The sequence below is a fragment of the Amblyraja radiata genome, chromosome 11 (assembly GCF_010909765.2).
Source record: "Amblyraja radiata isolate CabotCenter1 chromosome 11, sAmbRad1.1.pri, whole genome shotgun sequence".
Lineage (NCBI taxonomy): Eukaryota > Metazoa > Chordata > Chondrichthyes > Rajiformes > Rajidae > Amblyraja > Amblyraja radiata.
In genome coordinates, this window is record NC_045966.1 from 7,148,166 (window position 1) to 7,162,634 (window position 14,469).

The 14,469-nt window shown below is 45.9% G+C and overlaps 1 protein-coding gene across 2 annotated transcripts in view; it reads left to right on the forward strand.

Annotated features, from left to right (window-relative positions):
* Window positions 1-14,184, forward strand: part of LOC116978242 (probable phospholipid-transporting ATPase VB) — a 197,776-nt gene extending 183,592 nt beyond the window's left edge. For both annotated transcript variants that reach the window (XM_033029240.1, XM_033029241.1), the window contains 5 exons: window positions 1,895-2,095; window positions 4,376-4,456; window positions 4,549-4,653; window positions 11,052-11,239; window positions 13,216-14,184. In XM_033029240.1, coding sequence (XP_032885131.1) covers window positions 1,895-2,095; window positions 4,376-4,456; window positions 4,549-4,653; window positions 11,052-11,239; window positions 13,216-13,495 — 855 coding nt within the window. In that variant the 3' untranslated portion in view covers window positions 13,496-14,184. The remainder of the gene's footprint in view (window positions 1-1,894; window positions 2,096-4,375; window positions 4,457-4,548; window positions 4,654-11,051; window positions 11,240-13,215) is intronic.
* Window positions 14,185-14,469: the final 285 nt, after the last annotated feature.

The following is a 14,469-nucleotide window of genomic DNA, read 5'->3' on the forward strand; positions in this document are numbered from 1 at the left end:
CTAAATCACATACAGTAGACACTCTCCTTATATTGTTAAGCTCGAGAGGTTATTAAGCTGAAATTTTGGGGTATCTTGTTCCATTTGGGCACTCCTAGTCGGGTCAAACTCTATTGCAAATGCAATCGTAAACCAAGTACTATTATCGGTTATGAATAAAGTCCAAAGGGCGGGGACCCTTGCAACGTTTGTGAAACAGATGGGTACATGGATAGGACAGGCTTGGAGGGATATGGGCCAAAGGCAGGCAGGTGAGATTAGTGGAGATGGGACATGTTGGTCGGTGTAGGCAAGTTGGGCCGAAGGGCTTGTTTCCACGCTGTGTGAATCTATGAGTCTATGACTGCCAAATAATGCAAGGCAGATGACAAGTGGAGTAAGTCACTTGAACTTTAGAACATTGAACAATGCAGAAGAGGAACAGGCTCTTGGGCCCACAAGGTCACGGCCGTAACCTTGCTGTTGGCCACTGGGGGGCATCGTCCAACAATCCGGCGCAAAATTAGGCATCATTTTTAATGTTACTATTTAGTTTATTTGATGCAGGTGAGGGGGTTTTGAGGCAGGCGGAACGTATCGTGTTCTCCAGAGATGCTGCCTGATCCACGGTGTAAATTCAGGCTTTGTGGATTATATTGTGAAGCAGCATCTGCCATTTGGGTCTGAAGAAGGGTTTCGGCCCGAAACGTTGCCTATTTCCTTCGCTCCATAGATGCTGCTGCACCCGCTGAGTTTCTCCAGCACTTTTGTCCACCTTCTGCCATTACTTATTCCTCAACGTTTTGATCAAGATCCTGAACGGTCTGATCATCTTGATTCAATCGGAACAAGGGACCAGGCCCAAAACGTCGCTTGTAGTTTAGTTTTAGTTTCAGTGTTAGTTTCTCGTCACGTGTAGCGAAGTACAGTGAAAAGTTTATGTTGCGTGCTGTCCAGTCGGCAGAAAAACAATGCATGATTACAGTCGAGCCATTTACAGTGTATAGATACATGATAAGGGAATAAGATTTAGTGCAAGGTAAAGCCAGCAAAGTCCGATCAAGGATAGTCTGAGTGTTTAATAAAGAACTGCAGATGCTGGAAAAATCGAAGGTAGACAAAAATGCTGGAGAAACTCAGCGGGTGAGGCAGCATCTATAGAGCCAAGGTGATGTTTCGGGTAGAGACCCTTCTTCGGGATAGTCTGAGGATCACCAACAAGGTTCAGCACTGCTCTCTGGTTGTGGTAGGATGGTACAGTTGCATGATAACAGCTGGGAAGAAACTGTCTCTGAATCTGGAGGTGTTTATTCCATTCTTGTTTATTCCATTCACAGATGCTGCCTGACCTGCAAAGTTCTTCCTATACTTGTGCTTTGCTTTTGATCGCGCTTGGTATCTTACTTTAGTTTAGTTTATTATCACGTGTACCGAGGTACACTGAAAGTTTTTGTTGAGTGCTAAGACTATACATGATTGCACACATGCCGCCCACAGTATACAGATACATGATAAAGGAAATAACGTTTAGTGCAAGAGAAAGTCCGATTAAAGATGGTCTGATGGTCTCCAATGAGGTGCGTCGTAGCTCACCAAGGACGATTGTTTGCAAAACAAAAGGACGCAGAGTGCTGGAGTAACTCAGGGGGACGGGCAGCATCTCTAGAGAACATTGGCAGGGAACCTTTCAGTCAGACTGGCTGAAGTGCGTCCCGACCTAAAACGTCACCTATCCATGTTCTCCAGAGATGCTGCCTGACGACCCGCTGAGTTACTCCAGCACTTTGTATCTTTTTTGGTGCAAACCAGCATCTGCAGTTCCTTGTTTCCGGGATAGTTTGTACATTTGGTAGTCCTGCTGAGCGTGATGTGATGTTAATATTCTGAACCTTTTTCCCCATTTTCCTCTTCATAGGCCTATGTGAATCTACTCTTCTGGTACCAGTTCTATTGCGGGTTTAGTGGATCTTCGATGATTGACTATTGGCTGATGATTTTCTTCAACCTCCTCTTCACCTCCCTTCCTCCATTAACATGTGGGATACTGGATAAGGACGTTTCTGCAGAGATGCTATTAGAGTTTCCTGAACTGTACAGAAGCTGTCAGCGGTCGGGGGTAAATAACATAGAAACATAGAAAATAGGTGCAGGAGTAGGCCATTCGGCCCTTCGAGCCTGCACCGCCATTCAATATGATCATGGCTGATCATCCAACTCAGTATCCTGTACCTGCCTTCTCTCCATACCCCCTGATCTCTTTAGCCACAAGGGCCACATCTAACTCCCTCTTAAATATAGCCAATGAACTGGCCTCAACTACCTTCTGTGGCAGAGAATTCCAGAGATTCACCACTCTCTGTGTGAAAAATGTTTTTCTCATCTCGGTCCTAAAAGATTTCCCCTTTATCCTTAAACTGTGACCCCTTGTTCTGGACTTCCCCAACATCGGGAACAATCTTCCTGCATCTAGCCTGTCCAACCCCTTAAGAATTTTGTAAATTTCTATAAGATCCCCCCTCAATCTTCTAAATTCTAGCGAGTACAACCCGAGTCTATCCAGTCTTTCTTCATATGATAGTCCTGACATCCCTGGAATCAGTCTGGTGAACCTTCTCTGTACTCCCTCTATGGCAAGAATGTCATTATCTTTTACATAGTAGCGTGAAACGCCTGTGGATCGGGTATTTTTTTGCCTTTCATCTGGGCTGCACGGTGGCGCAGCGGCTGAGTTGCTGCCTCAAAGCGCCAGAGACCCGGGTTCGATCCTGACTACGGGTGCTGTCTGTACGGAGTTTGTACGTTCTCCCCGTTACCTGCCTGGGATTTCTCCGACATCTTCGATTTCTCCCCACACTCCAAAGATGTCCAGGTTTGTAGGTTCATTGGCTTTGGTAAAGATTGCAAATTGTTCCCAGTGTGTGGGATTGTACTAGTGTATGGGGGATTGCTGGTCAGCGAGTACTTGGTTGGCCAAAGGGTCTGATTCCGTGCTGTGTCTCTAAACTAAAACAAGTTTGCAACACTTAGGTCCTGTTTTTCTTGGTAGAAAATAACAGGGAAATATTGGCCAGGATTCAACATGGGAACAGGGAGTCTATATCTCAGTGTAATTTAATTATTGTCACGTGTACCGAGGTACAGCAAAAAGCTTTTGTTTGTGTGCTATCCAATCAAATCTGAAAATATCATAGATGAATATAATCAGACCAAACACAACCAAGTTGGGAAGAGAAAGATACCAGGGTGCAGAAAATAATTTTTCAGAAATGATGTTCAGTCCGAAGAAGGGTCCCGACCTGAAACGTCACCTGTTCATGTTTTCCATGTTTTCCAGAGATGCTGCCTGACCTGCTGAGTTACTCCAGCACTTTCTATGTTTCCTTGTTAAACAAGAATCTGCAGTTCCTTGTTTCTACATGTTGCCCTGCCTCTCCTCCAGTCCAGCTTTCTTTCTCTTCCACCCCCCTCCAACAATCAGTCTGAAGGATCATAACCCCAAACCTCACTCACCATGTTTTCCAGAGATGCCGCTGGGCCCGCTGAGTTACTCCAGCACGTTGTGTCTTGTTTGTAAACTAGTATCTTCAGTTCCTTGTATTCATATTATCTACAAGATACATTTATTTGTCACATGTGCCAGATGACACAGTGAAATGAGATCACCATACACCCAGACAATAAAAATAAAGAACACAACACACGATAGGATTTAACATAAAACATCCCCACACAGCAGAATCAAAGTTTCCCACTGTGAGGGAAGGCACCAAAGTCAGTCTCTTCCTCCAATGTTCGCCAATGTTCACCCCGAGCCCTCCGTAGTCGCCGCTACGGGCGGCCCGATGTTCAGGCCCGCTAGCCGGGGTGATGTAAGTCCGACGTCGGGGCTGGGGGACTATCTCAGCAGCCTGGACAACAGAGTCGGCTTGGCTAATGAGAAGGATATGCAAGGAGATGGTGGGTTAGGCATGAATGGACAGTAGCGTCGGGAGGGACCCGCACTGCCGAGAGGGAGGAGGGCCGTCGGAGAGCGAGGACGGGGCCCCAGTGGGGACCACCAAGAACGTAGGGGGGCCCAGTGTGTGGGGGGGTGCCTGCAGTCATGTGAAGCAGCAGGCCTGGTTCGCCGCTACGAGATACGACCGTTCAATAAACTTTTTGTAACTTTATCGGGCCAGAAACGTGGCGACTCTTTGTGTACTGCCTCGGTGAGGTCCACTATATGGTTTTAACAGGTTGAACGAAAAAACTCAATGTCATTGCATCTAGGTACATGTGACAATAAAATATAATTGAATCAATGAATTGAAAATGTCAGCATCAGACAAAATAAATGCTTTGGTCTTTAATTGCCACCAACCAGAAACCGAGCAGAATTTGTTAATGTCTGTTGCAGGCTTACAATCACTGGAGTTTCTGGATCACGATGCTGGATGCTTTTTATCAAAGTCTTGTCTGTTTTTTTGTTCCATACTTTGTAAGTATTGATGTCATTCATATTTAGAGTTATCCTTGAACAGTTTCATGCTTCACCTTTACTAGAAAATCGCATTTATCTTATTTTTCAAGACATATCAAGGCTCGAATATTGATATCTTCACATTTGGAACGCCAATGAATACCCTGTCCCTCTTCACAATCCTAGCCCACCTCGCCATCGAAACCAAAACCTGGGTAAGTCCAAACCTTAGAAAATTTTCCCGTTGAATCGAAGCAGAAAACGACAGCACATACCGTTGAATTTTCATCTGAAATCCTATTGTATTACATCATCAACTCAGACCATTCTTCTTTGGAGGAGGAGCGGAAAGAAAACTGAGAGGTAGATAGGAGAGGCAGGACAAAATGTAGAAACAAAGAACTGCAGACACTGGTTTACCAAGTAAAAGACGCATATTGCAAGAGTTAGATAGGAAAGTGTACACAAGTAAAGAGGCTGTCCCACTGTACCAGCTAATTCAAGAGTTCTCCCGAGTTTCCCCTGATTCAAACTCGGAGAATTACAGTAATGGCCGCTCGTAAGTACTCAGGGCTCTCGTGGACATTTTTCAACATGTTGAAAAATCTTCACGAGTCTTCACGAGATTACCGCGTTTCCCGAGTACCTGCCGTTAGCGTTACGAGCCGCTAAGAGACGTCCTGAGCTCCGACGTACCCGCTACGTACATTCTACGTGCTTACCACGAGTTTGATTTTTTTTTAAACTCGGGAGAGCTCTTGAATTACCTCGAACAGTGGGACAGGCCCTTAAGCAAGCTGAAAGAAGGGTTTCGGCCCGAAACGTCGCCTATTTCCTTCGCTCCGTAGATGCTGCTGCACCCGCTGAGTTTCTCCAGCATTTTTGTGTACCTTTGAATGTTTCCGCTAGTGGGAGAACCTAGGACTAGAGGTCACAGCCTGAGAATTAAAGGAAGGAGATGAGGAGAAATGTCTTTAGTCACAGGGTGGTGAATCTGTGGAATTCTTTGCCACAGAAGGCTGTGGAGGCCAAGTCAGTGGATATTTTTAAGGCAGAGATAGATAGATTCTTCATTTGTACGGGTGTCAGGGGTTATGGGGAGAAAGCAGGAGAATGGGGTTCGCAGGGAGAGATAGATTAGCCATGATTGAATGATGGAGTAGACTTGATGGGCCAATTGGCCTAATTCTACTATTCCTTATGACCTTATGAATGGAGGGAGTACTCGATGTGAGAATACAGCGGAACTGTTGTGTACTTGGGGCAAAAACAAGGAATTTCACTGTAGCCATATACGTGACAATAAAATATCATCATCATATTGACGAGTCTGTGCCATGATAGTGATAATGTGAGCGTATAGCAGTAATATTCCATCTGTTGATATTACTATCTTTAATGAGGCAAAGCAATATTCTCTGCCCTATTAGCTCAGATAAATGAAAGCGAATGCCAAATTAACTCGATGTAGTTAACCCTAAATAGATTTCAGCTTTGCAAAAAAATAAGATTAATGACCAAGATTATGTTAGTACTTTAAATAAAAGAAAGTGCAGGATGTAGGATTTGTACATTATTGTCTTGGTGCTAATAACTTAAATGGTGGTTAGCGGTAGAGTTGTTACCTAACAGCACCAGAGACCCAGGTCCGATCCTGACTACGGGCGCTGCCTGTACGGAGTTTGTACAGAGAGTGACCTGCGTGGGTTTTCTCCGAGACCTTCGGTTTCCTCCCACACTCTATTGATGTACAGGTTTGTAGGGTAATTGGCTTGGCATAAATTGTCCCTAGTGTGCAGGATAGTGTTAGTGTGCGGGGAATTGCTGGTCGGTGCGGTCTTGGTGGGCCGAAGGGCCTGTTTCCACGCTGCATCTCTAAACTAAACTAATAGCTACTAAAAGAAAGCAAAAAAAAATACATGCGTTTTTGAAAGTCAGCTTTTGTCGTGTTGTAGGGATCACATCTGCAAGTTATACGCACAATGAGTGGCTGGTAAAATGAATGTGATAATGATCACACAATATGTTTTGTATCAAGGACTGATTGAGCAATATTGGCTCTGATTACAGATCATTTTCATATTATAAAATTGTGCCTGCCTCAATAAGGATAATATATTAAAAGAATTGTTCAAAATATGCTTGGTTAGTTCAGTTTACAAATAACGCATGGAAACAGGCCCTTTGGCCCATTGAGTCCGTGCTGGCCGAGTTCTATGCCATCCCACTTTCTCATCCACTCCCTACACACTTGGGATAATTTACAGAGGCACATGTCTTTGGGATGTGGGATGAAACCGGAGACAATAGACAATAGACAATAGGTGCAGGAGGAGGCCATTCAGCCCTTCGAGCCAGCACCGCCATTCAATGTAATCATGGCTGATCATCCCCAATCAGTACCCCGTTCCTGCCTTCTCCCCATATCCCCTGACTCCGCTATTTTTAAGAGCCCTATCCAGCTCTCTCTTAAAAGCATCCAGAGAACCCGCCTCCACCGCCCTCTGAGGCAGAGAATTCCACAGACCCACCACTCTCTGTGAGAAAAAGTATTTCCTCATCTCCGTTCTAAATGGCTTACTCCTTATTCTTAAACTGTGGCCCCTGGTTCTGGACTCCCCCAACATCGGGAACATGCTTCCTGCCTCTAGCGTGTCCAAGCCCTTAACAATCTTATATGTTTCAATGAGAACACCTCTCATCCTTCTAAACTCCAGAGTGTACAAGCCCAGCTGCTCCATTCTCTCAGCATATGACAGTCCCGCCATCCCGGGAATTAACCGTGTAAGCCGACGCTGCACTCCCTCCGTTTCCTCCGGAGCACCCGGAGGAAACTCGGGCAGTCACGGGGAGATCGTGCAGATTCCACACAGACAGCACCCGAGGTCAGGATTGAACCTGGGTCTCCAACGCTGTGAGGCAGCAGCTCTACCAGCTGAGGCTCTGTTCAAAACTTGATCAGTGTGATATTATTTCAAAGATTTCCAACAAAGAATGTTGAAGTGTACAGATCAAGCATTAATTCTGAATATAAGTAAATGCAACCTACATTCATTTACAATTGCTGCCCACTTTTCCTGGATAGAATTAAATTAGTGCACTGGGGTTTCTTCCTATCATCATTACCTTTCACCACTACTAATCTCTCCCGCACTGTAGACCAGCCCAATACCCTCACTAGACAACCTGTCCGTTAACATTCCCCTCCCCACAGTGATCCCATCCCCACTACTCACCTCCTAAGTTCATAAGTGATAGGAGCAGAAATAGGCCATTCGGCCCATCAAGTCTACTCTACCATTCAATCATGGCTGATTCATCTTCCTCTCTCAACCCCATTCTCCTGACCTCCCCATAAGCCCTGACACCCTTACTAATCGAGAATCCATCAATCTGCGCCTTAAAAATATCTGTTGATGGCCTCCACAGCGCCTGTGGCAATGAATCCCACAGATTCACCACCCTCTGACTAAATTCCTGCTCATCTCCTTTCTTAAGGTACGTCCTCTTATTCTCAGGTAGACAAAAGTGCTGGAGAAACTCAGCGGGTGCAGCAGCATCTATGGAGCGAAGGAAATAGGCAACGTTTCGGGCTGAAACCCTCCTCCTATTCTAAGACTATGCCCTCTGGTCCTGGACTCTCACCTGCCCAAAACCTTCACTACACAACCTATGGGGGATTGCCTCTCATCCCCCACTGATCCTGTCCCCATTATTCATCAGCCAAATACCCTCACTAGACAACCTATGCTTTACACAGGGCGGCACGGTGGCGCAGCGGTAGAGTTGCTGCCTTACAGCGCCATTGACCCGGGTTCGATCCTGACTACGGGTGCTGCCTGTATGGAGTTTGTACATTCTCCCTGTGACCACGTGGGCTTTCTCCGGGTGCTCCGGCTTCCATCCACACTCCAAAGACGTGCAGGTTTGTAAGTTGAGTGAATTCTGTAAATTGTAAGTTGTCCCGAGTGTGCAGGACAGTGCAGGTCAGCTCAGACATAATGGGCCGAAGGGCCTGTTTCCATGCTGTATGTCTAGAGTGTAGAGTCTACATATAGAATCAGAGCAACTTACACCTGCAGCTTGCTTTAATTTGGATATAGGAACTCCATTATATCTTCCCCTGAGTCGATACCATTGTCAGACTGCCTCTTTGGCAATGATTCATCAGAAGTTGAGCTTTGTACTTGTAAAGCAGCAAATTGTTCCATGTTTGGACTCTATAATCCATACCACCTTTGATATCCGTACCAGGAAAGCATCATTGAATCCAGACTTCTTGCAAGGATATGGAAATTGAAAGTTATCCAGATTGCGTTGGTGAGAGTCAAGAGGGCACATCACCAGGTCACATTTAATTTATCCCCCTTTTTAAGAAAGGCGGGAGAGAGAAAACAGGGAATTATAGACCAGTTAGCCTGACATCGGTGGTGGGGAAGATGCTGGAGTCAATGATAAAAGATGAGATAGCCTAACATTTGGATAGCAGTGACAGGATCGGTCCGAGTCAGCATGGATTTACGAAGGGGAATCCTGCTTGATTAATCTTCTGGAATGTTTTGAAGATGTAACTGGGAAAATGGACAAGGGAGAGCCAGTGGATGTGGTGTACCTGGACTTTCAGAAAGCATTTGATAAGGTCCCACATAAGAGATTAGAGGGCAAAATGAGGGCACATGGTATTGGGGGTAGAGTGCTGACATGGATAGAGAAGTGTTTGGCAGACAGGAAACAAAGAGTAGGGATTAACGGGTTCCTTTCAGAATGGCAGGCAGTGACTAGTGGGGTACAGCAAGGCTCGGTGCTGGAACCGCAGCTATTTACAATATACATCAATGATTTGGATGAAAGGATTCAAAGTAACATTAGCAAATTTGCAGATGACACAAAGCTGGGTGGCAGTGTGAACTGTGAGGAGGATGCTATGAGAATGCAGGGTGACTTGGACAGGTTGGGGGAGTGGGCAGATGCATGGCAGATGAAGTTTAATGAGGATAAATGTGAGGTTATCCACTTTGGTAGCAAAAACAGGAAGGCAGATTACTATCTAAATGGCGTCAAGTTGGGGAAAGGGGAAGTACAACGGGATCTGGGGGTCCTTGTACATCAGTCTATGAAAGTAAGCAAGCAGGTACAGCAGGCAGTGAAGAAAGCGAATGGCATGTTGGCCTTTTTAACACGAGGAGTCGAATATAGGAGCAAAGAGGTCCTTCTGCAGTTGTACAGAGCCCTAGTGAGACAACACCTGGAGTATTGTGTGCAGTTTTGGTCCCCTAATTTGAGGAAGAACATTCTTGCTATTGAGGGAGTGCAGCGTAGGTTTACAAGGATAATTCCCGGGATGGCGGGACTGTCATATGCTGAGAGAATGGAGTAGCTGGGCTTGTAAACTCTGGAGTTTAGAAGGATGAGAGGATATATCATTGAAACATATAAGATTGTTAAGGGCTTGGACACACTAGAGGCAGGAAACATGTTCCCGATGTTGGGGGAGTCCAGAACCAGGGGCCATAGTTTAAGAATAAGGAGTAAGCCATTTAGAACGGAGACGAGGAAACACGTTTTCACACAGAGAGTGGAGAGTCTGTGGAATTCTCTGCCTCAGAGGGCGGTGGAGGCAGGTTCTCTGGATGCTTTCAAGAGAGAGCTAAATATGGCTCTTAAAAAATAGTGGAGTCAGGGGATATGGGGAGAAAGCAGGAACGGGGTACTGATTGGGGATGATCACATTGAATGGCAGTGCTGGCTCGAAGCGCCGAATGGCCTACTCCTGCACCTATTGTCTATTGTCTATTTCTTTGAGTGGAATTACTTTCTATGGCCCCACTTGACCAACTTATCAAAGGTTTGAACATTCTGGTGCATTGCTAAAACGGTAGTCAGCTCATGAAATAAGTGGCAGGGCTTATAAGGAGAAGGCAGGCGAATGGGGTTGAGAGGGATAGATAGATCAGCCATGATTAGACTGCGGAGTAGACTTGATGGGCCGAATGGCCTAATCCTTCTCCTATTACTTATGAACTCATCTCGGACCATTTTCCTCTCCGAAGATGGGCACAAAATGCTGGAGTAACTGCGGGTCAGGCAGCATCTCTGGAGAAAAGGGACAGGTGACGATTCGGGTCGAGACCCTTCTTCAATCTCGACCCGAAACGTCACCAATTTCTTTTCTCCAGAGATGCTGCCTGACCCGCTGCGTTACTCCAGCATTTTGAGTCTATCTTCAGAGTAAACCAGCATCTGCAGTTCCTCCCTACACATTCTCCTCGCCATTAGATGTGAAGAAATGAATGCTTTTCAGCAAAGGTACACAAAAATGCTGGAGAAACTCAGCGGGTGCAGCAGCATCTATGGAGTGAAGGAAATAGGCAACGTTTCGGGCCAAAACCCTTCTTCAGACTGAAGAATGGTTTCGGCCCGAAACGTTGCCTATTTCCTTCGCTCCATAGATGCTGCTGCACCCGCTGAGTTTCTCCAGCATTTTTGTGTACCTTTGATTTTCCAGCATCTGCAGTTCCTTCTTAAATGCTTTTCAGCAATATGGATCTGCTAATTGGCCTGGACTGTTTGACCAAGACAACTTATTCCTTTTGGCTTGAATCTCTTTTGACAGACATGGCTGCATTGGGTGTCCACGATCGGAAGTATTGCATTCTACTTTCTGATTACACTGGTTTATAGTGCCGTCTGCGTCACCTGCAACAGTCCGTCAGATCCATATTGGATCATACAACGTCAGATGACTGACCCACTCTTCTACCTGGTCTGCCTCATCACACCAATCCTAGCCCTCTTACCCAGGTAAGCAACTATTTCCAATCAAGAGTAACTGAGAGAGGCTGCAGCAAAAAAAAAAAATGGTAGTGGAGAGGTGTTGGGTTGGGATGGGGGTGGATTGGAAGTTCCAAATTGGAAATGGGGGAGATGAGGTGTTGCTGGTGGCAAGGTGTCTACAGTAAGGCAGGTGGGGAAGGTGCAGGAACCGGTTCTGTGTAGGGCAGTGTGTAGTTTGTCATAAGTGATGTGTGCAGAATTAGGCCATTCGGCCCATCAAATCTCCTCCGCCATTCAATCATGGCTGATGTATCTTTCCCTACTAACCCCATTCTCCTGCCTTCACCCCATAACCCCTGACACCCTCATAATCTATCTATCTCTGCCTTAAAAATAACCTTTGAAGCTTTTCACTGTACCTCGGTACATGTGATAATAAACTAAACGGAACTGACTTGGCCTCCACAGCCTTCGGTGGCAAAGAATTCCACAGACTGAACAAGAGAGGTGGAGGTGGAGGTGGGGCAAAGCCTGGCTAATGATAGATTGCTGCATTAAGGGGTGGTTGGATTGGCAGATGGGCGGAGGAAGTGACAAAGGCTGGAAGTGAAATGGGACAAGGGGGTGTATGATAAGAGAAACGAGGAACTGCAGATGCTGGTTTACAAAAAAAGACGCAGATTGCTGGAGTAATTTGGTGGGTCAGGCAGCATTGGAGAAAAGGAGAATAGGGGTGAAATGTAAAGCTGGAGGCGGGGGGGATATGAATGGAACGGAAAGGGGGATAAATGAGAAGTAGGTGACTCTGGGATGAGAGATGAGGCTAAAGAGGAGGGGAAAGGTGCAGTGTGCCTGAGGGGTCTGGGTGGTGGGTGGTGCACATTGGAGGGGGTCGGTCACTGGAAAGAGTGGGAGGGGGTGCAGAGGAAGGTTTTACTTAAAATTGGCAAATTCACTTTTCATGGGAATTCAGTTCCAGCATTGGGTTAGTTTAGTTTCGAGACGCAGCGTGGAAACGGCCCCTTCAGCCCACCCAGACTACACCGACCATCGATCACCCGTTCATGCTAGTTCTGCGTTATCCCACTTTCTCATCCACTCCCTACACACGGCGGGGGGAGAAATTACAGAGGGCCGATTAGCCTACAAACCCGCACGTCTTTGGGATTTGGGAAGAAAGACGTATGGGATATGGGAAGAAACAGGATATGGGAAGAAACAGGAGCACCCGAAGGAAACCCACGCAGTCATGGAGAGAATGTGTAAATTCCACACAGACAGGGCTTGAGGTCAGGATTGGACCTGGGCCTCTGCCACACCGGCGCTATCAGATGTACCGCCCGTTATAAGCTGCCCAAGTGGCGCAGCGGGTAAAGTTGCTGCCTTACAGCGCCAGAGACCCGGGTTTGATCCCGACCTGTGCTGTCTGTACGGAGTTTGTACGTTCTCCCCGTGACCTGCGAGGATTTTCTCAAGGATCTCTGATTTCCTCCCACACTCCAAAGACGTGCAGGTTTGTTGGCTATTTGGCTTGGTAAAATTGAAACATGTCCCAAGTGTGTGTAGGATAATGTTATGCCCCTGTCCCACTTAAGAAGCCTGAACGGAAAGCTCTGGAGACTTTGTGCCCCACCCAAGGTTTCCGTGCTGTTCCCGGAGGTTTTTTATCAGTCTCCCTACCTGCTTCCACTACCTGCAACCTCCGGCAACCACCTGCAACCTCCGGGAACCGCACGGAAACCTTGGGTGGGGCGCAAAGTCTCCAGAGGTTTCCGTTCAGGTTTCCTAAGTGGAACAGGGGCATTAGTGTGCGGGGATCACTGGTTTGCGTGGACTCGATGGGCCGAAGGGCCTGTTTCCAAGCTGTATCTCCAAACTAAACTAAAAGTGGAATTTGATCAATTTAATGTATTTAGGCTGAACACTCTTCTTTTTGGCGTTTTTTGTTTTAACCCTGTTGCATGGATGAAGAGGAGTTTTCACGTTTGTCTTTATATCGCCAGGTACCTCATTCGTAGTCTGCAAGGCACCTTATTCTCATCTCCCCTTCTCAAAGCTCGGCAACTGGACAATTTAGACAAAGTGCAACAGTTTCAGGCCATAAGGGTTTGGAAAGGCCTCGACAACTCAGGGAATGATATGCCAAATTTAACAGAGTCTACTGATCAATCAAGAGAGGAACATGCCAATAATCCTTCTGCTGTAACAAGTAATCCTGCTTCTCAGTTTGTGTCTGTCCCAGTGGGAATAGCAGAAATCCGAAGTTCAGTCAATCGTGTCTGAAATTTAACAGTCATCGGCTCACAATTGACCTCGAAATAAAACCCACTGAGGGCTGTGGTGAATCAATTCAATTAGAATCCACTTCAGAATTCAACGGGGTTGCGCCTCGTTTGTGTTAAGCGTTGATTTTTATTTTCCCTTTGAAGACCGTTCGTGCCCGAAAGCCTTGAAGGCAGACCTTTGTGGGAAGTAAAGTTGATGAATTGGACAAAAAAAACTGCCAAAGCTTCGGAAGATGCACAAAAATGCTGGAGAAACTCAGCGGGTGCAGCAGCATCTATGGAGCGAAGGAAATAGGCAACGTTTCGGGCCGAAACCTTTCTTCAGACTGATTTGGAAGATCTGGGAATCCATCAGCTACACTACTTCTGCTGGGCAACTTGAACAAAGAGTTTAATTGTGGAAAGTTGAGCAAGAACATAACGAATATTGCGAGACTCCCATTACTGAGAGGCTGATAATTCTCTGAAGGATTGTTCAGCCTCTCAATGCAGGGACTTCACTGCTAGGTCTCTTGCCTCTCGCATAAGTGAGACAACCTGAGATTAAATACCAAACAACCTTTATTTACATTGAACTGTTACCATTTTTGGACCTTCGTGACTGTTTTTAAAAACATATTTGTATGAACTGAAGATAGACACAAAAAAGCTGGAGTAACTCAGCGGGACAGGCAGCATCTCTGGAGAGAAGGAATGGGTGACGTTTCGGGTCGAGACCTTCCTTCAGACTATTTTCGGTTTAAACCAGCATCTGCAGTTCCTTTTTATATATTTGTATGAACTGAGCAAGGAAATAACTTTTATTTTTACACCACAAAATCATGCTGGATCTAAACTTCATCGTACTTGACAACCCGAATCATTCAGTCGCTTACTATTTTAAATGGATATGTTTATTGAGAGTCTAATGTTTACAATTTTTTTAATGAATGAGCTGTGGAACAAGGTTGGTTTATACCCTTGAGATATATG